Consider the following 23,086-nt stretch of genomic DNA (forward strand, 5'->3'; position numbering starts at 1 on the left):
GGGGTTATTGTACAATATATTTAAAGAATAAAAATGATTTCAAAATTCTAAGCCAAGAGAACAAAATATGTATTTAAGAGTAGTTATGAATGAATAATTTTGTTTTAATAACTTATTTGCAATGTGTAGTTACTGATGATGACTTAAATACACATTTCACTTATTACATTGTAGTCCTTCGAATCTTTCTATCACTTGTTTGTTTCTTATTCTAAGGGAGTCTGTTAGAAATTATTGTGATAATCTCCCAAACCATTGTAATTCATAGATTGTAATCCCACAGATGAGTGCGTACACAAGTGGGTGTTTAAATTGAATTTAATACGCACAAACGCCTGGGTATTTGTTTTATGAAAAATTACTTACACACATCTCTAACTCACAATTTGGTTTCCCTTGTTTAAGGTATTATGTTCGAAAAGGGGAGGTTTTTTTTTTTAAAAATGTTTGTGATAAATAATTTGTCTCAGTCGCTTTCACTGTTGAATGCTAAGATTTCTATTGCAATTTAACCGAATAATGAACGCATCAAAAAACATAATGATTCTATTTTTCCTCAGTTTATGTTCTTCATAAAACAATCTGACAGTTAACTTAAGTTTCAACCCCCAACTTCTAACCATTACATCCTCTTTTTGTAATGAACAATATGGAAATGTAAGTTTTGATGTCTATGCGAAACATACAATATTTTAAGAAGTCAAGGTTGAAAACTAATTTTATATTGAAGAATTTTTGATATTTTTAAATCAAAAATTTGGACTACGACTAGATTAAGAATAGACTTTGGCAATACGACTTAGACTAGACAATTCTAAGACTTTGACTAGACGACTATGACTGGAAGACTTTGATTGGAGGACTTTGATTTGAAGACTTTGATTGGAGGATTTTGACTAGACGACTTTGACTAGACGACTTTAACTAGACGACTATGACTGTAAGACTTTGACTAGATGACTTTGTTTGAACTACTTGCATTAGCGATTATGACTGGAAGACTTTGACTAGACGACTTTGATTAGAGGACTTTCACTAGACGACTTTGATTAGACGACTTTGACTAGATGACTTTGACTGGAAGACTTTGACTATATGACTTTGATTGGACGACTATGACTGCAAGACTTCGACTAGACGACTTTTATTGGAAGACTTTGACTGGAAGACTTTGATTGGAGGACTTTGATTAGATGACTTTGATCGGAGGATTTTGACTAGACGACTATGACTGTAAGACTTTGACTAGATGACTTTTTTTGGTCGACTTGCATTGGCGATTATGACTGGAAGACTTTGACTAGACGACTTTGATTAGAGGACTTTCACTAGACGACTTTGATTAGACGACTTTGACTGGAAGACTTTGACTAGATGACTTTGATTGGACGACTATGACTGGAAGACTTCGACTAGACGACTTTGACTATACGACTTTGATTGGTCAACCATGATTGGACGACTTTGACTAGACGACTTTGATTGGTCAACCATGATTGGACGACTTTGACTAGACGACTTTGACTAGACTACTATGACTGGAAGACTTCGACTAGACGACTTTGGCTATACGACTTTGATTGGTCGACCATGATTGGACGACTTTGACTGGATGACTTTGACTAGACGACTATGACTGGAAGACTTCGACTAGACGACTTCGACTAGACGACTTTGACTAGACGACTTTGATTGAAAGACTTTGACTAGATGAATTTGATTGGACGACTTCGACTAGACGACTTTGACTGGGACACTTTGACTATATGATTTTGATTGGACGACTTTGACTGGAAGACTTTGACTAGACGACTTTGATTGGACGACTTTGCCTAGACGACTTTGACTGGAAGACTTTGAATGGACCACTATGACTGAAAGACTTTGACTACATGACTTTGATTGGACGGCTTTGACTAGAAGACTTTGACAAGATTGGACGACTTTGACTGGAAGACGACTTTGACTGGAAGACTTGGAGTAGGCGACTTTGACTAGATGAATATGACTAAGAGACTTTGACTAGATGCCTTTAAGTGGACAACTTAGACTAGACATCTTTGAATAGGACGACTTTGACTAGACGACTATGACTGGAAGACTTTGACCAGACGATTATGATTAGGAGACTTTGACTAACGCCTTTGAGTGGACAATTTTGAATATATGACTTTGATTGGAAGAATTTGACAAGACGACTATGACTAGAAGATTTTGATTGGACGACTTTGACCAGACGATTATGACTAGGAGACTTTGACTGGATGACTTTGACTAGACGATTTTGGTTGGACGACTTTGACTATGACTAGGAGACTTTAATTAGACGACTTTGATTGAACGACTTTGACTAGACGTCTTTGACTAAACTACTTTGACTGGATTACTATAACTAAACGAGTATGACTTGACTATAATTTCACTATTTATTTGGTTTCCTTTTCTTTCCAAAATAAAACTCCAATTTTTATAATTTTTTTTTTATATTTTTTCCATTTTTTTTTTTGTTAAATTTATTTACTGACATTATCACAAAAAATATACCAATCTATGCATTTAAGCGCATTTATATATACTTTTTTTTCGCCTTCAAATTTCATTTAATTTAAATCTCATTTTAATATAGTACATATTGGAAGAAGTGTTCTTTACTCCTTGTGGCAAAAATTCATTTATTTTTGTGGTACAGAAAGAAGCTTGTTTAGCTATTGGAAATTGTTGTTCAGTGTTGTTTTGACTTGACTTGACGGATTAAGTTCGGCTTCTTAAACATTTAATTAAAACGATTCCTTTGCAAGGAATTTCTCAAACGGCAGGTTCTACGGCTCCGTAACGTAAAGGAGTTGGTCAAATAATATTAGGCGGTGCCTGTGAGGGCAACGCTAAAGTTGGTGATGATTTGGCCGATTTTATGCAGCCGTAAGAAGAGATGCCCGTACTATTGCTGCTGGGTGGAGAGGGTGGTGTTTCGGGACTAATTAGTGGGGTGCAGCCAAAATAACGCCAGGGATGATACAAACTGCCGGCATACATGGCTTGTAGGCGGGCTTGTAAATCCAAAGCTATGGTAGGATCTAAGGGATAGTGTGATAAAGCAGCGGGAAATGCATTTGCTACACGTTGTGGCATGTTTAGTGTCAATTCCAGGGGAGAACCAAAATTATACTTTTGTGATGTTAAATTGTTTGGAGAGTGTTGATGACCATTGGAGTGATGTTGTTTGTGTGATAGATGGCCGGTATTGTTGCCATTCATGTGTGAGTCTTTGGGGTTTTGTCCATTGTTGTTGTTGTTGCTGTGACCAGCCGGTACCGGCGATTTATTAAGAGTTTTTGGTTTCCGTCTCGGTCGATATTTGTAGTCGGGATGTTCTTTCATGTGTAGGGCTCTGCAAAAGAGATAATAGTTGGGGTTAATAATTGTGGGTAATGAATGAGTCATTTGTTTTATTCGTTTTATGATTTAATTGTAAATTATGATTTATGTAGTATAAATTGTATTAACAAAAAACTGATAAGAAGGGAAACATGTGTTTGATGGTTGTGTTTATACACAATAATATTTATTTATTTATGATTTTGATTCTAGCTTGAAAGCAGCTAGTTAAAGGAATGTATTTGTTTTGAAGTGTAAAAAAAACTTAACTTTTTTTTTAAAAAAGTTGGTCTTAAAATTAACCTCGTTATTTAATTTTAAATGACTATGACTAGACGACTTTGACTAGAAGACTTTCAGTAGAAGACTTTAACTAGACCACTTTGATTGGACGACTTTGACTGGAAGACTTTGACTAGACCACTTTGATTGGACGACTTTGACTGGAAGACTTTGACTAGACGACTTTGATTGGACGACTTTGACTAGACGACTTTGACTAGACGACTTTGACTGGAAGACTTGGACTGGAAGACTTTGGCTAGACGACTATGAGTGGAAGACTTTCACTGGAAGTCTTTGACAAGACGACTTTGATTGGAAAGCTCTGACTGGAAGACTTTCACTTTACGACTTTGACTTGACGACTTTGATTGGAAGACTTTGACTTGCTTTGACTGAAGATTTTCACTGGATGATTTTGACTGGATGACTTTGACTAGACGATTTGGAATAGACGACTATGACTGGAAGATTTTGGCTAGACGATTTTCTCTAGATTACTTTGACTAGATGACTTTGATTAGACAACTTTGACTGGAAGTCTTTGGCTAGATGATTTTGACTAGACGACTATGACTGGAAGACTTTCACTGGAAGACGGCTTTTGGACGGCTTTGACTGGAAGACTTTCACTTTACGACTTTGACTTGACGACTATGACTGGAAGACTTTGACTAGACGACTTTGATTGGACGACATTGATTGGACGACTTTGACTAGACGATTGGAAGACTTTGACTTGCTTTGACTGAAGATTTTCACTGGATAACTTTGACTGGATGACTTTGACTAGACGACTTTGAATAGACGACTATGACTGGAAGATTTTGGCTAGACGATTTTCTCTAGATGACTTTGACTAGATGACTTTGATTAGACAACTTTGACTGGAAGACTTTGATTGGAAGACTTTGACTGGACGACTTTGAATTGTTTTGACTGAAGACTTTCACTGGATGACTTTGACTGGATGATTTTGATTGAAAGACTTTGACTAGACGACTTTGATTGAACGGCTTTGACTGGAAGACTTTCACTAGACACTTTGACTACACAACTATGACTGGAAGACTTTGACTAGACGATTTTCTCTAGATGACTTTGACTAGATGACTTTGATTGGACGACTTTGACTGGAAGACCTTGATTGCAAGACTTTGATTGGAAGACTTTCATTGGACGACTTTGACTGGAAGACTTTGATTGGACGACTTTGACTAGACGACTATGACTGGAAGACTTTGACTAGACGACTTTGATTGAACGACTTTGACTGGAAGGCTTTCACTAGACACTTTGACTGGACGACTTTGACTGGAAGACTTTGATTGGACGACTATGATTGCTAGACTTTGGCTAGACGATTATGTCTAGATGTCTTTGACTAAATGACTTTGATTGGACGACTTTGACCGACTATGACTGGAAGACTTTGGCTAGACGACTTTGGCTAGACGACTATGACTGGAAGACTTTGATTGGATGACTTTGATTGGAAGACTTTGATTGGACAATTTTGATTAGACGACTATAACTGGAAGACTTTGAATAGACGACTTTCACTAGACGACTTTAATTGGACAACTTTCAACTTTGACTAAAACACTATGACTTAACCGCTATTAGGAGACGACTATTACATGATTACAGCTATGACGTGACTTATATTATAATTAAGGTATTTATTAACAATTCATTCCTTTAAATATCTGCCTGTGTTATCAATTGTAAACAGTATTAATTTCTTAAGCATTTATTGTTCAATTGAGACAATTGAATTCTTTCAATTTAAATTTGTTTTTAGATCCCCTGAGTTCTTATCTCTAGTTGTATAGTATTTTTTTTTTATATTATACGAGTGTATGTATGCTCTATATGTTTGGTAAATAAACATTGTCCAGAGGAAAGTCATAAAACACACCTTTTTTCATAGTTATGGACAAAAGTATGCAAGACAAGAGATAATGCACTTGAAGAAATTTAGGATGAATTTCAATTTCATTTCAAGTAGTTGGCTTATTAGGAATTAAATTAAATGGGATTGTCTATAGTCTAGTAGCTAGTTATGTAACTAGTTGTCACCCTAAATGTCACGGGGCAGTCTCCTAGAACTGCTGGGATGTTCTTGTCTCTCTGTAATTGAGAATTTTATTGCTTGAAAAACTCATTGTTTTATTTATCAAAAAATTAAACAAAATTTTATTAATAAATTTTATTTACCAATCATTGTTTACTTAATAAAACATTGAAATTCGTTCTTTCTTTTTAAAATCATTCATTCATTAATTTTATTTTATTTGCAGACATTTTAAGTTGTAATAATCAATAAAAAGGATTATGACAGTTTAAATTAAGCATTTGTAAATAATTTCAAACATTTGTTAAATTATTATGTTCTGCGATAAACAATTCATTTTAAACAATAATTATTTACTTATTAAATAAATATTGTAGCATATTTTTTTATTTATTTATTTTTTTGATTATAGATTGGGTAGGGGGAAAAGTTGTCTGTCTGTCTAACTTGAGGCTTCGCTTTTTCAATACATTTGTTTTTTTTTGTTTAGATTGAATTCAAGCATTGTTTTCTTTTAGTTTCATATTTGTTTTGTGTCTTTATTGGTTTTGTTCCGTTAAATTTCAAATTGTCTTATAGCCAGGGTATGGGCTTCTACAAAATAATATGTGTTTTCTAACACACATATTTCGAATGTTTGCTAAAGATATGGAAAAGTAATTGTCTGTTTGTGTAAAAAACAAAAAAAAAATAAAACTAAAACTGGGAAGAATGTATAACAATCACTACTGCTGCTTTAGAGGAATTGTTTACACTTACGGTTATTTGAATATAGTCAACATATTAATTTATATTTCGAGTTTGACATAATTTTCTCATATTGAAAACAAACAAAAATCATCAATATGTGAATATTAGGCAGAATTTTGCCACTAACAGGCCTGTCACAGAATTCCATTCCGATCGAAAGTGGAATTAATTTCGAAAAAGTAAAACGAAAATTTCTTTCGGAATGAAACCACTTTCAGTTTTCAAAGTGGAATTGATATTTCTTTGAATTTATTTGTTATACCCTACACCACCATAGTGGGGAGGTACTATGCGTTTGTGCAGATGTTTGTAACGCCCAAAAATATTAGTCTAACACCCACCTTAAAGTATACCGATCGACTTAGAATCACTTTCTGAGTCGATTAAACGATGTCCGTCCGTCCGTCCGTCTGGTCGGCTGGCTGGCTGGCTGGCTGTCCATGTAAACCTTGTGCGCAGAGTACAGGTCGCAATTTTGAAGATATTTTGATCAAATTTGGTACATATTATTTTTTCGGCCCAATGACCAAGCCTATTGAAACTGGCTGAAATCGGTCCATTATTTCACCTAGCCCCCATACAAATGTCCCCTCGAAATTGGACTTTATCGCTCCAAATAAATTTTATATATACAAAATTCATGTCACCAAATTTTGTTACGATCGGTCCATAATTAGTCATAGCTTTCATACAGACCCGCTTCCGAAAATCACTTTAACGTGCATAAATCTCTCAAAAATGTTAGTATACACACAAAATTCAACATATTTAACTTGAATATAGACATAAATCACACGTACTAATTACATGGTGATCGGTCCATAATTGGTCATAGCTCCCATGTTAGGCCCACCTTCGAAAATCACTCAAAAATATAAATTATTGAAATTTTAAAAGAAAAATGTTTTTTTTACTTAGTGTAGGGTATTATATGGTCGGTCTTGACCGACCATACTTTCTTACTTGTTTTTCTACAAATTTTAATCAATTTCTGTACCAAAAACTTCATTTTTGTTTTAATATTAACCCTCTAACCGGCCACTTTTATTTTGAGGTAAAATAATATACCAGGTTATTGTTTGAAAAAAAAAATAAATATTTTGGAATAAAAACAAACAAAAGACAAGTGCACGTTCTTGTTTATCACAATAAGTAAATTGTTTGTCTCTTATAAATAACCAAATAAAGCAGCCTAAAGGCAGCCTTGCCGGTTAGAGGGTTAAAAACGTTGTCAAATTAAAATCAGAAATATGGAATTATTAAATATTTTTTGAATTAATAATTTTCACGGAATCTGAAGAACCTATTACAAAATCGATCGGAATAAAAACTACGGAATTTAAACCATTCCGAACAAAATGTGTGACAGGCCTGTAAAACTCTACAAAATCGTGTAGAGTAAGATGTGACTTTGAATCCATGACAGCCTTTAATTTTAACGAACATATTTTCAAAATTCACTTTCAAAAGTTGCTTTAACATATTTTTACTTAAAACTGTTTAGCGCACAAAAAGAATGTTTTTAACTAAAAAACCGTTTAGTCAATTAATGGTTTTTATTTTGAAGCTTTCTGTTTTCACTAAAAATTTTTTTTACTTAAAACCTGATTTTCACTAGAAAAATTTTTCGGTTTTCACTTAAAAAACGGAGTTTCAGACAAAATATTTTTAACTAAAAAAATCATTTAAAAAACAAGTAAGAGTGCTATATTCGGCTGTGCCGAATATTATATACCCTTCACCAAATTATACTTCAAAATTTTAAATATTTTTAGGTAAACAAAATAAAATTTTTTTCCAGTTGTTTTTTTTCATTTTTTGCAAAAAAAATTTTTTTCGATTTTTTTTTTAAATTTAAATTTTTTTTTATCTTTTTTGAATTTTTTTTGAAAAAAAATATTTCGGGTTAAAATTTTTTTTTCCGATTTTGACCCATTGTAGGTCCAACTTACTATGGTCTCATATACGTCGTTGCAAATGGCTTTGAAATATCTATCATTGGATATCCATATTGTCTATATTAATGTCTTAGTAATCCAGATATAGGTCAAAAATAATTCAAAAATCGAGGTTGTCTTGGTTTTTTCCTCATATCCATTTGTGGACCGATTTTGCTGATTTTAAATAGCAAAATTCTCGAAAGCATGTCCGACAGAATTATTGAAGATTTGGATCCCGAAGATATCTGGGGTCTTCAGAAAATTGATTTCAACAGACAGACGGACATGGCTTAATCCTCTATCTATAAGGATTCAGAATATATATACTTTATAGGGTCGGAAATGAAAAATGTAGAAATTACAAACGGAATGACAAACTTATTATACCCTTCTCACGAAAGTGAAGGTTTTTTTGCTATATATCAGCCATTTATAGACCGATTTTGTCGATTTTAAATAACAATCATGTATGAAAGTTATTTGGGGGCTTTGGAAAGTTGATTTCAACATATAGACAAACAAACAGACTCCGCTATCTATCCTGAATATATATACTTTATGGGGTTTCAAATGAAAAATGTAGAAATATGCCCTAGTCACCCCCGGCGAGAGTATAAAGCAAATGTTTCACTCGAAGTCGTTTTTCACTAAAAAATTATTTTCAGTACAACCCGTTTTCAATGAAAACTCGTTAATTCTTTTAGAAATCTGGTTTTATATACTAAAAACCGTTTTTCATTCCAAAGCGTGTTTCACTTAAAAACAGGTTTCCGCTTAAACGCTTTTTTCACTAAAATCCGTTTTTATGGAAAAGAAACGCTTATTCCTCAAAAAAAAAAAAAATTTTTAAAAAACTGTTTTACTGAAAACCCGTTTTTCTCTTAAAACGTTTTCTCCTAAAACGTTTTTCACAAAAATAAAAAATCTCTTAAACAGTTTTTCAAAAAAAAAAGGAATTTTCACTAAAAAACTTTTTTTTATTAAAAATCGGTTTTGATCAAAAAAACGTTAATAAATCCCGTTTTTTCTTTAAAAAACGTTTTTTATTAAAACCAAATTTTTTAAAAAAAAAAATTAAAACGTTTTTCACTAAAATAAAAATCCCTTATTGGACAATAATTAAAAAACTGTTTTTCTCCAAAAAAAAAGGAATTTTCACTAAAACCCCTTTTTTTTATTAAAAATCGGTTTTGATAAAAAACGTTAATAAATCCCGTGTTTTCTTTAAAAAACGTTTTTATTTAAACCAAATTTTTTTTTTCATTAAAAAGTTATTATGGGAATATAAAACTAATATTTTGATAAGATTTAGTGTGCTTAGGCCAGATCATCAGGAAACCTTTTTCCAAAAACGTTTTCTTTTCACTAAAAAAAACAGTTTTCTCCTTAATCTGTATTTATTTACGAAAAAACGTTTTTCTTTAAAAACTGATTTTCAATAAAAAAATAAAACTGGTTTAAAAAACGGATTTTCACTAGAAACCGTTTTTTTTATTAGTTTTTAACAAAACCCGTTAACAAATAACGTTTTCATTAAAATTCCGTTTTTATTTTTTGAAAAAACGTTTTTGCTAAAAAAATAATTTTCAATAAAAAATACAACTTTAAAAGAACGTTTTTCAAAAAAACGTATTTTCACTAAAAACCCGTTTTTTTATTAGTTTTTAATAAAACCCGTTAATAAGTTTTCATTAAAAAAAATTTTTTCTCTAAAAAAAACAGTTTTTCACCAAATATTATTTTAAAACTGTTTTTACGAAAAAAAAAATATTTTTTTTTTTTTTAAATTTTTCTATAAAAAACGGTTTTTAAAAAAAAAATTCTATAAAAACGGTTTTTTAAAAAATTTACTAAAAAATACAATATTTCTCTAAAAAAACGTTTTCCATTAAACACCAATTTTATTGAAAATTAAAAATTTTCACTATAAACAGTTTTTTTATTAGTTCATTAAAACGTTAAAACTAACGTTTTTATTAAAACCAATTTTTTTTCTCAAAAAACCGACGGTGAAAATTTCAAAACAAAATAATTGATTTAAGAATTTTTCCAAAAGTCTAACAAAAAAGGGATGACGACTCCATAACACTTCCTTAGAAGTTTATCTGGTGAGGGAAATATGAAACTAATCGCAAATCCGAAAAAGAACGTTTATGGCTTTAAGGGGAACTAGTTCTATGTTCTATAAGTTTCATTTACATTGTTTTTCTATGCGACCTGCTATTGTTTTCTTATCAGTAAAGCATTAATTGTTCTATTCTAGAATTTTTCAAATAACTCACAGTGTTTAAAGTCTTTTCTTGTACAAAAAAAAAAGTAAAAAATCAAACAATAGCTGACCATTGTTTTCCATATAAAAAAAGCGATTATTTAACATTGTAGTGGCATGGATATGTGACTTTTATTTCTGCCCCCCCTAACTACTTTAGAAATCTATTTCTTTTGTTTTTTTTTTGTTTTGTGTTCAATTCCCACTCACCTCAAACGTTTGGCCTCATCAATGAATGGCCGCTTTTGTCCTTCGGTAAGTAGTTTCCATTCTGCACCCAGTCGTTTCGATATCTCAGAATTGTGCATTTTTGGATTATCTTGCGCCATTTTGCGTCGCTGTCCTCTGGACCAGACCATGAAGGCATTCATTGGCCTTTTAATATGGTCGTTATGATGAATGGTGTTGTTGTTGTTGTTATTAGTGTTGTTGCTGTTGTTATTGCTGCTTGCCCCATTGTTATTGTTGCTGTGACTGCTGATGTGTCCATTGTTTAGATGCAGTGTATGTTGGAGTATGTTTGCTGTTGGGTCACTTGAATTGGGTGACATTGTCAGGGTATTGTAATTATTGTTGCTGCTGCTACTGCTGAGAATTGGCGAAGAGCTTGATTGTTTCTGATGCATTGAGTGGTTGTTGTTGTTGCTGCTCATATTAACAATTGATCCGGCCAGTTGTGGCGAAAGACTCTGACGCAATTGCTCCTGCTGATGTTGATGTAGTATTGCACAAAATGTTGACATGATGTTGTAGGAGAGATTGGGGGTGTTAAATAACTTTGGTGTTTTAAATAAAATGGTGGCAAGTTTTTTCTTTCTAACTGGTGTGTTATTGTTGTTGGGTTGTTTTAGTCATATGCTAAAGAATCTGAAAATAATAGAAATTGGGAATTGATTAAGATTTTGTTTAAGGAAATTTAAGAATTATTACAATGATCTGTATTAAAGTTAGAATATTTTACTAATTTAAATACTAGAACCATTATTGTGATCTTTTTAGAAACATCTTATATTTGATTTAATTCTATCCTGACAAGCTTCAACTTGTTTTATTTTGTTACAACTTTAATATATTAAAAACTAGCCAAATTGCTACTCCAATCATAATAAAACTATCAAAGGATTTTTTAAAGTAAAATAATTTTATATAAACAGTTCTCAAGTCAACTAAATACGTTCTGATCTTCCTTTTTAGACTGCAAAGAACAATGAAGAAAAAGTACCAATAATTACCCCCTTTTTATACCCTTCACCGTCGTGAGAAGGGTATATATAAGTTTGTCATTCCGTTTGTAATTTCTACATTTTTCATTTCCGACCCTATAAAGTATATATATTCTGGATACTTATAGATAGCGGAGTCGATTAAGCCATGTCCGTCTGTCTGTTGAAATCAATTTTCTGAAGACCCCAGATATCTTCGGGATCCAAATCTTCAATAATTCTGTCAGACATGCTTTCGAGAAGTTTGCTATTTAAAATCAGCAAAATCGGTCCATAAATAACGGAGATATGAGCAAAAAACCGGGACAACCTCGATTTTTAACCTATTTTTGATCTATATCTGGATTACTAAGTCATTAATATAGACAATATGGATATCTAATGATAGATATTTCAAAGTCCATTGCAACGATGTAGATAAGGCTATAATAGTAAGTTGGACCTACAATGGGTCAAAATCAGGAAAAATATTTTTTAAACCGAATTTTTTTTTCATCAAAAAATATTTTTTGTCATAAATTTTTTTTTCAAAAAAAAAAAAAAAATTAAAAAAAAAATTTGGAAAAACAATAAAAAAAAAAATTAAAAATTTTGTTTACCTAAAAATATTTAAACAAATTTATTTTAAAGTATAATTTGGTGAAGGGTATATAAGATTAGGCACAGCCGAATATAGCTCTCTTACTTGTTTATTATCATTCACTTTTTTTCAAGTTTCTAGGTACATTATTATAACAAAAATTCAAAAAGTACCATTAGAAAAACGAAAAAGTACCATTACTTCTCCCTATGTTTGATTCTAACTTCACTCTGATGCCCATCAGCTAAATTTTATGTCGTTAAATTTAATAATTAAAAATATTTAAAAAAAAGTACCAATTTCCCGTTTCACTCTTGAATATCTGTCAAGTTTGAATTTTCAAAATATTCTAATTAGCGGATATTTTTGTGATACAGTGATACATGTCAGATTGAGCTTATTTTACCTAAATTCGCAGTATTTATAAAATTATTAACGATTTAAGATATTTGAGTTTTTTTATACTAAAAATCCTTGTTAGTTAATTTTTGTAAAACTGCAGGAATCAATGTTTAAAATTTTATAAAAATGGGATGGATCAATTCGAATAAAATTTATTTTCCCTTTTTAACCCTTTTTGGTACTTTTTTTTGTGAAATGATACAAATTTTATTTAAATAAATTTCAATATCGTAGTGGTAGCTCTATTTTAATTTATAGAAACACTTTATTTTATGAAAAAAAGTACCAAAAATTAAATAATTTTTTACCCCTTAATTGTTATTATACCCTTCACCATGAGAGTTATGTATAAGTTTGTCATTCCGATGTTAATTTCTACATTTTTCATTTGCGACCCCATTAACTATATATAATGTAGAACGTTATAGATAGCGGAGTTCGTATAGACATGTCCGTCTGTCTGTCTGTCTGTATGTTGAAATCTGCTATAGACCCGGTTCGGTTGCTATTTAAAATCGCTTCATGGATGGCTTATAAGAAAAATCCACGACAATCATTATCTATATCTGGATTACGAAGTCATTAATATAGACAATATGGATATCTAATGATAGATATTTCAAAGATCGACGAACATATATAAAAGTAGAAAAAAAGTAGTACTTTACATCAAGCTGTAAAGCTTGATGCCGGTCCAAAAAACCGGCAAATTTATAAAACCGGTTTCCGGTTTAACCGAAATAGTGTGTTTTTGAAAAAACCGGTTAAGCGGTTTCGATTTTTGTCTTCAAAAAAACCGGTTAACCGGTTTATATTAAATTTTTATTTAATGGAAATTTAGAATTTTTGAATTCTTTATGCAATTATTTTATATCTTTTACGAAATGTTGTCAAATTTTTAAAAATGGTATCATAGTTTTTCATAAATATGTTTGAATGAGCTTTAGAAAATATATTTCATTAAAACCGGTTAACCGTCTTACAAAAACCGGTTTGTCAAAAAACCGAAAAGTTAAAAAAACCGAAACCGGTGGAGTTTACAAAGATGAAAAAACCGGTTGACCGGTTTTCGGTTTTTGATACTCTACATTCAACCTTAATTTTCATCTCGTAATAGCCCAGCAGTTAAGCAAGTAGACAGTAATTGTCACTAATATCTGATCACTTGGCTGACTTCAATTTTATATATTTTGGATCATTTGACACGTATGTGCTATTTGTAATGCAGAGAGAAGTCAATTAGTTATTTTAGTGTCACTTAAGTGTCTCTAAGTAATCTATAGTGTAGTCATTTTAAACATTACTTGTGTATTGCATTTGTCTCTAACTAATCCAAAGGGTCATGTACGTGTTAAAATAACTAGTTATGTAACTAGTTGACACCATAAATGATGGGTAAAATCACTAGTCCCATAGAATTGCTGGGAAATGACTTTCAGGAGCGTTAACTGTGTATGTGAAGTTACAAAATCTTTCGATAATGAAATCTCTTATAAATTGAAATTGCAATGACAACAAATATGAATGTTTTCGATACATTTAATGAATTCTTGGATACTTAAAGAAAAAAACTCTAAACTTTTTTAAAGCAAATGCAAAATGATTTATTGTTGATCAATTTTAATACAGAGATTTTTTCGCAAATTTATTATAAACCGTATTATTACAGAAATATTGGGTGTATGACTTAAAAATTCTGGATTTTATTCAAAGTTTGCTATGACCTTTTCCCATCTTTCAAAAGAACTGCTCATCTTTTGAGGCCAAGAACGAATCAAGGCAATATCCGATATTCTGTTACAAAGTGAAGCATATACCAGAGAGAGCGTTCTGCAACGATCGAAACAAATAGTAGTCGGACGGGGCATGGTCTGCACTATAAAGCGATTGAAATAAAACTTCCCAAATACTTCATTTTAAATAGTTTTTGACAGGTATTGCAAAATGTGGCCGAGCGTTGCCATGATGGAATATTACGGTTTCATGTCTGGCCACATTACTCCCTATTACTCCCACCAAATACAGAGCATTTCCTTAGCGCCATCGATATTTGGCTTTGGTGTCGATTCGGCTGGTTGGCCGGGCTTCACATACTAACTCTTACGCTTCGGATTATCGCAAGTAATGATTTGGTCTAAATTGCTTTTCTTTTCAAGCAGCATTTCGGACATACAAAATCGTTTTTCAAACAACCATCTTCATGGTGTAACGCCTCCAATTCTTGGTCTTCGAAACTTTTTTGTTCATTCCTCCTTCTTTCTTCCTTAGACAAGGAAGCCAAGGATCATCATTTCTGAACCGAACAAACAATTTCTCGCACATTGAAACCGATGAAACACATTCGGGCACTTGTTTTCAAATTAAAGATGCAAAGCAAAACTTTCCGCATATGACGCTTCGTAATTTTCGAAGCAAATAAAAACTTTGTTGTTAACACTATAATGTTCAATAACTAAGTGAGCATGACCCTTCAAAATGACGTACATATAAGTTATTAAAAACAAAAACCACGTTCCAAAGATACGCCATCTATTGTAAATCCAGCATTTTTAAGTCATACCCCCAATATCCAAACTCGAGGCAAAATAATCAATTCCATACTGATTATCAGCCCCACTATGAATAAAAAAAATCCGGTGTTTTCCCCTTTTCCCATTTTTCCTATTCAAATTCAATGTTGGAAATGGGGAAAAAATTTCGCGGATTTTTTATTCTTAATTGGGCTGTATAATTCATATCTTGTAGCTATGATATTTGTGCTAGCGGGAAGTAGTTTGGTAATAAATTGTCCTAATCACAACTGCATACAGCTAAATTGTTTTAAATTGGCAAATCAAGGCTTTAATTTTATAAACTCTGACTAAAAGAAACTTGAAATTTCGCTCTAAACATAACTGTGTTAAAGATCTAAAAGAGTTAAAAATGGAACAAACTAGAAATTTCTTGTTAAACTTTTCTTTTAAAGACAAAAGTTAAATTCTTTCTTTAAAAGAATATTTTATGCTGAAATATATAAAAAGGATTTGGTCACTAAAAAAATACTAAATTCTAGAAGTTTAACCCTTTGTGGGGTTGAGTCAAAATTGGGTTTTGTTTAAATAACTTGAACCTTGAATCCATATTGATGTTGTCATTCTGTTTGTAACATATCGAAATATTGATCATAGCACCAAAAAGTATGTATAACCTGGGTCCTCAGATTATTCTAAGACGATCTAGTTATGTCCGTCCGTCTGTCTGTCTGTTGAAAATACGATACGGCCCAAACTCTATGTTGATAAGGTTTTTTTGGTATTGAAAATATTCAGTGTCGGTGTAATGGTCCGAACTATCTTTACAGTTCGAACCATTACTGATTCTAGTCTCCATAGATGGCCAAAAATACGTATTGACAGCTTACTTGTGTCTTTAATAAAGTTTTAAACTTTTTTAAAACTGTTTAAAACAGTGGAAGATAAAAAATCCCGCGGGAGTTTGTTCCCCCGGAGTTTTTTCCCATTGAATTTGAATAGGAAAAATGGAAAAAGGGAAAAAACTCCCAGGGAATTTTTATTCATAATAGGGCTGATAATTTAAAGCTGTCGCCTAATTATGATGTTGTCTTGAAATTAAAGCTTAAAATTTATTTAAAATTCCGTCGGGAAAATCGTTTTTTAAAAATCTATACCAATAATTTGTTGTGTTTTATATAACTCGGATCTTTATTCCTGTTATATTTTTTTATAAAATGAATTTTTATTAAAATAAATTATTTAAATAACTTCTAAAGTTTTTCTTAAAGAATTCTTACCTTTTTTCATGGGTTTAAAGGGATCTGGTTTCGAAAATTCAATTGCTGATAAACAAAGTGGTGAAACTAGTCCTTTGGGATAAAATTTTTATATAAAAAGCTGGGTTGTTTTTAAACAAAATTTAATTTTTTTAGTTTTTATAAAAAACTTTTTTAATTGCACAAATGTATTTTATTTATAATTTTAAGGAAATTTTATTTAAATTCCCAATAGGTTTCTTTTTGTATTTAATATTTAATCATGTTTTAAGAATTGATTTATTTTTTTTTTAATTTCTTTTGTTATTTTTTGATATTTATTTGTCTTAAATTATTTATATTTTATTAATTATATCCTGCGAAAATCCGCTAAATCGAACTGCGTGTCCGTTAAATAGCGCGTCATGCGAAACTTGCAAGTGAAAAACACGTAATGAATGATTTTGGTTGTGGTTTGTGTCCGGAATGTGTAACAACTGTCAGTGTTTTATTAGAGCAAATGGCAGGCAGCTCCTCTTTTCGCTCTGCATTAAATCCAAACAACCACTTTATAGTTGTTATTGTTGTTAACAACTAAAAAAATAAAAAAAAAACAAAAAAGTTGCTGGCTTAGTAGTGGTAGTTGTTGGTGTAAACAAACACCCTTCTTCTTTAACTCACAATCACAATCAAAGTGTAGAGTTTTAGACGTCTTGCAGTTGTAGCTGAAATTGTGTTTGTTTTGGTTTTTAAGTGAGAGCAAGGAAGAATTCTTGGGTTGCGTATCAAAATGGTTGCTATCATTTCAATTACTCTTGCTTTTGTTGTTGTTGTTACTGTTTTTATGTGGAGAAACCGCGAATTGTTTGTTTTGTTTGGTTAACTTTGTTTTTGTTATCATTGTTATGTACAGCTATTTGTTGTTGTTACTAAAAAAAAAATAGTATGTGTGCGAAGGTGTTTGTTTTTGTTACGAAGGATTAGAATTTCGTTCGTTATTGGTATTTCTTCGTGTGGTTTTGTTGTCGTCTTTTTTATTTGTTTGTTATTATTGTTTTATTTTTCTTCTTCTTCTTTTTATTGTGTTGTATTGTTGCTGTTTTATCTGTCTTTTTTTTTTGCTGCTTATCTTTAGGGATTTTTATCATCACTGTTCACATATGTACTTGCAAACATAAATAAATTAACATTTATTTATGTTTAACTTTAAATTGTGCAAACAGTGTGGTCAATCAAAAATAAAAATCATTCAAAACACTTTTCTATAAATAGATTTTCAGGACGAAAAATGCAAAAAATTTAAAATGGTTTACAAATAGGTAAGGTTAGGTTCCATGGCAGGTTAGGTTCCATGGGCAGTCAAGCAGCTCACTTGCAGCCCATTCAAAACTAATGCCATTGTGATACCCAAGCTGTCAAAATGTGGTTTTGCGATTCAGTAGTCGACATGTATTCATAGTAATTTAGAGTGCCCAAGGTCCTTACCAGACCATGAGCAGCCAGCATTCAGCCTCACAGCAGAATTGAAAGCCATTTGTATTACCCTCAAATCAACTGATAGCCAGTTTAAAATAGTAAAAAGTGCTTTAGAAAAAGTAGACCTTACAGCGCCTGTAATCAGTATCGTAATTGTCCTTAGAACTCGTTTAACAGCCTTCCGGTGAGAAACATTCTCCAAGGCATGCCACCCCACACAAATACTCCATAGAACAAAATGAGTTTAACAACTGCTTTGAATATCCAATTGAGTACCAATTGTCCTCTTGCTAGAATAGATATCCACATAGGCCTTGTTAATTCTGTTCTCAATGTTCGGGTTCGAGGATAATCTTTTTTATATAAAATGATGCTTTGCATTATCCCTGATTTCAAGACTGATTCCATTCAGTCTAGGGGGTCTAAAGTCATCGATATAGTACCTTCTACTGAAGAGAACCAGTTCCTTCTTTTGGGGGTTCACACTAAGTCCACCCCTACGGGGTTTCTCGATTAGCCACATTTGAGACACTGATGCCATCTAACGTCGTACATACGACTCTGTACCCGAGTATCTCCTCGACTATTTGGCGTATACATACACTGATGGACAAAATTCACCGCCATTTCCTCTTTAGGATGTGTAAAGGATCGCCGCGGTACGTATTTGTAAATTAGGTTAAGTTAAAAAGAATTGATTTAACTGAAGTATAATTAAATTGAATTAATTTTTTTGTTGAAAAAATAAAATTTTGTGTTTCAATTATATTTATAACGTGGTAGTCCTTTAAACATTCTGAAGTGAAATGGCGGTGACTTTCGTCCATCAGTGTAGGTCAATCGTAAATCCCTCCATTGCAGATAGGATAGCATCGGGCCTGACATTATTAAAAGCATCTTCTATATCGAGTAAGGCAAGAAGTGAATACTCCTACCCTTGGTATAGGCATGTTGGGATTAATCATTCTCAAGTGTACTCCAATCATCCTTTCTAGGGTTTTCAGCATAAAGGATAAAATACTTATCGGTCTATAATCCTTTGGTTTAGTGTGAGTCGCCTTGCATCCTTTCGAAATGAAGACGATTCTACACCTCGTCTATCATGTTGGTATATAGGTCCATCTGATACACGCTAAGTATATATTTGTGAGCCATGGTACCACTATATCTTCGTTCTTCTGAAGATCAGCAAGAATAATGCCATCCGGCTCAGGGGATTTAAACGTGTCGAAGCTGTTGATTGACCAATGGATTCTTCCCTATTCACCGGAACAACATAGTCAGCAGCCCCATTCAATGACTGGAAGGAAGCCTGGGAAATGAATGTCAGTCAAGTAAGATCTCAAGTGGCTTCTTACTATTCAGAGTCCATCTACCATAGGGTTTGTGAATGTAGCTTGGTACAACCGGAGAGGTTGATAGAAAATCCTTCCATGCCGCCACAGAAATCCGTCCAGGCTTTCCTTTTCGTGTTTCTAATAAGGCTCTTAAAATGATTCAATGAGGATTTGTATGCCGGCCAGTTTCCCAGCCATTTGCCTAGTTGAATAGTTTACTACGGGTCCTTCTGGCATGTGCTATCATCATGCTATTCGCCGATTAAAACACTTCCGTCAATGTTTCTACAGCTACTTGGTTAGCTAACCTCCATAATCAATTTGTACAACAAAAAAATCGAATAAATCTAAAATAGTTTAAAACTTTTTAAAACTAAGCTCTAAGTTCACTTACATTTCATACCAAAAATCTATAATCGTTTAAAACTTGGTACATCTTGGATAAAACTGCATTTTTCGTCGACAACATGGCTGTAATTGCCGTGGTATGCGATGATGAGGATGGACCCGTACAATTTTCTGCATAGTTGTTCGTGATCCACGTCGATGTCTCAATAGTCATCTCCTGTTTAAGAGGATCGTCTCCAAAGCTTTCAATGAACACTTTCCTAACTCTTTCTTTTGGGAAATTAAGGTCTTCTGTGCTTCGTGGAGGGAGTCCATCAATATGTGCAAAAATCTCTTCGCTTCGTACTCCTTGTTCTTCAAGGAGAGACAAATCAAAGTCTCTAAAGTCGTATAGATATGAAGAAGAAAGTCCTTGGTTCATATTCCTAAGATCCGTGACAACAATGAAATGTGAGTCGCATCTTTTGTCAAAATACTAGCCATTTACATCTCCTGATCTATATCCCAATTCATCTTCTTCGGAACTTATATAGCTGCTTCTTCCATTTTCCTCTTGTTCTTCTTTTTCGTGTCCTTCTCCTTCACTTCCTTCGCTATTTGTGCTTAAATCATCTGTGTATCCACAGGAACTAATACTTCGGAATCGTTTACTAGGTTCATTTGATTCCAAGGACCTTCTTCGCTTTCCGAAATAGCTGGTCAATCTTCGTCCAGAACTAGTGGTTCTCTTATTGTTACCTACTTTTGGGGACTCATCTTCGTCTTTACTAATATAATATTTTCTTTCAGGTGAATTAGTATATGAACAGTAATCTGATTCACTATCTGATGATATTTAAATTTGACTATTATACTGACTGATCACTTACATTTTATACAGATAATCAATAATTTTTGGAAGAAAAATCGAATAAATCTAAAATCGTCCATAACTTGTTAAAGCTGCGTTTTTAGGGAATCTAAGATCACTTACATGTTCTACCAAAAATTAATTTTTTTAATGAAAAATTAAATAAATCTAAAATCGTTTATAACAAACGAATAAAACTAAAAAGTTAATAACGTTTTAAAAATTCAGTTGTTTTGTGAAACTAACCTCAATCTGTGACCAAATATCTATAGATTTCTAGAACGAAAACTCAAAATAATTGTTTTAAATTATTGCCTTTTAATAATTTTCTTGCTTTTTGTTTAATATTCATGCTAAATTTAAACATAAATCCTTTAAAAATCAGTTACCCAAACATTTTCCTTCTAAACATTTAAAATCCTTTAAAAAAAACCGCTAAATTGTCTTTATTTTACAGTAAATACAACAAATTCCTTTACTCTCGCAAGTATGAGAATTTATATTGGTTCACTGTTGTTGTTGTTTGTTTATATTTAGATTTGCCAACCACAAGTTAAGCTTGTGTTGGTGGTAAATAAAAACGACACACAAAGAAACAAACACAAAACAATAACAACAACAACAACAATGAGTTTATTTATATTGATCGTTTATTGAGTTCGTGCAATGTTATCATCGGGTAATAACACGTGCTTTTTGGTTGTTGGTAATAAAAAGAAGAGACAATAAAAACAATTGATATGTTATCTAAGGTGTGTGTGTGTGTGAGAGAGAGTGTTTGTTAAAGTTTAAGTAAATATTGTATATTTTTAGGTTACAATGTGAAATTTCTCACATTTGGGAGTCATAAATTCAAGATTAATATTGATAATTCAGTTATTGTTACAAATCTCAAAATATTTAAACAAATCCCGCCAAATTTATGTTATAAAAATTTGCTAGGCGCATGTATAAACTTCATTTACTCTTAAACTCTCCACTGAAATAAAAAAAATTGTAGAGTTTTTCCTTTTTATTACAATGTTAGTAATTTGATTTCAGCTTACCAACACATACAGAACTTTCAGTTCTGCTACTCCAACCACTCACTACTCACTGTCTGATATGGGTGAGTGTATTATGAAGCAAGACAAATAACACACAAAAACCGCACAATAAAATCAAAGGAAATCCCCCTTTTACAATAAAATCTTAACAAATGAAAATGGCAGTTGTTTGGGAATTTGTACGAGTATATTTTTTTTTTTTGTTGGTTTGTTTTCCCAATACAATAGAGAAAGCTTGTATGTCCCCCCCTGATCCTTGCTACAACTTTTTTTGTTTTGTTGTAGCCACAACAAATCCCCATCATATACATTCTCGTACGCGCATGCACTTAATTTTAGGGCAATTTGGCCAATAGCGTACACAAAGGCACCGAAGCAGTTAAATTGGTAAAAATGTCATTTTAACAGCATCCAGCATCAACCTCACCCTCTCCTTATTGTGGTGAATGTTGGATGCTAGAAAAAAAAACAGTGTAAAGTCTGTAATTGTTGTACATTCTCTGGTAATATGCAACGGATGTTGAAACGTGTGTTCAACGCTACCGCGGAGGAGTAAATTAATACTTCCAAGACTGCCAAATAATAAAAAAAAATCACCATAATGATTGAAAGCAACGTCTTTACAAAAGCAGCTTTTATATTGAAAAATAAAAAAAATTTTATTGCAAATTCTTTGCTGGAAACTTGTTGCCAGCAAAAATACAATTTGGGTACATATTAAACGTTTAACAACAACAACAACTACACAAATAATTGATAATGACACCTTTTGAAGCACATCCTTTTCTACATATGCATGTAGGGATGTGTTTCAAATACATATTTACACTTAATCTGCAATACATGTATTTTTAACTAAAAAGCCACAAATCTCAAATTGTTTAAAAGAGTTTAATACAAAATTTGACAATAATTTATTCGATTTTTTGTTCTAAAAATAAGTGATCACAGATTGAGTTGAGTGATCAAAGGTTTGTGATCATTCTGTTTGGTTAATATGGAAGTTATGGTTCAGTTGTAGTTCAGGTTCTAGTTCAGGTTTTAGTTCAGGTTCAAGTTCAGCTTCTAGTTCAGGTTCCAGTTCAGGTTCTAGTTCAGGTCCAAGTTCAGGTCCTAGTTCAGGTTCTAGTTGAGGTTCTAGTTCAGGTTTTTGTTCGGGTTCAAGTTCAGGTTCTAGTTCAGGTTTTAGTTCAGGTTCTAGATCTAGTTCAGGTTCTAGTTCAGCTTCTAGTTCAGGTTTCAGGTTTCAGTTCTGGTCCAAGTTCAGGTCCTAGTTCAGGTTCTACTTGAGGTTCTAGTTCAGGTGCAAGTTCAGGTCCTAGTTCTGTTCTAGTTCTGTTCTAGTTCTGTTCTAGTTCTGTTCTAGTTCTGTTCTAGTTCTGT

At 32.3% G+C, this 23,086-nt stretch overlaps 1 protein-coding gene across 1 annotated transcript; it reads right to left on the minus strand.

Annotated features, from left to right (window-relative positions):
- Nucleotides 1–2,533: 2,533 nt before the first annotated feature.
- Sox21a lies at nt 2,534–11,542 on the minus strand. The gene is made up of 2 exons (XM_065503475.1): nt 10,904–11,542; nt 2,534–3,388 (listed from the first exon to the last, which is right to left on the minus strand). The coding sequence occupies exons 1-2, from the start codon at nt 11,434–11,436 to the stop codon at nt 2,848–2,850; spliced, it is 1,074 nt and encodes a 357-aa protein (XP_065359547.1). The 5' UTR covers nt 11,437–11,542; the 3' UTR covers nt 2,534–2,847.
- Nucleotides 11,543–23,086: the final 11,544 nt, after the last annotated feature.

This window comes from Calliphora vicina, chromosome 3, assembly GCF_958450345.1.
Source record: "Calliphora vicina chromosome 3, idCalVici1.1, whole genome shotgun sequence".
In the NCBI taxonomy this organism is placed as follows: Eukaryota; Metazoa; Arthropoda; class Insecta; order Diptera; family Calliphoridae; genus Calliphora; species Calliphora vicina.

Bases quoted from the DNA above. Each gene is read 5' to 3' on its own strand.
- Sox21a (XM_065503475.1), bottom strand. From the start codon at position 11,436: ATGTCAACATTTTGTGCAATACTACATCAACATCAGCAGGAGCAATTG. The intron at 3,389-10,903 runs GTGAGTGGGAAT...TCTCTTTTGCAG, and splicing joins GATGAGGCCAAACGTTTGAG to AGCCCTACACATGAAAGAAC.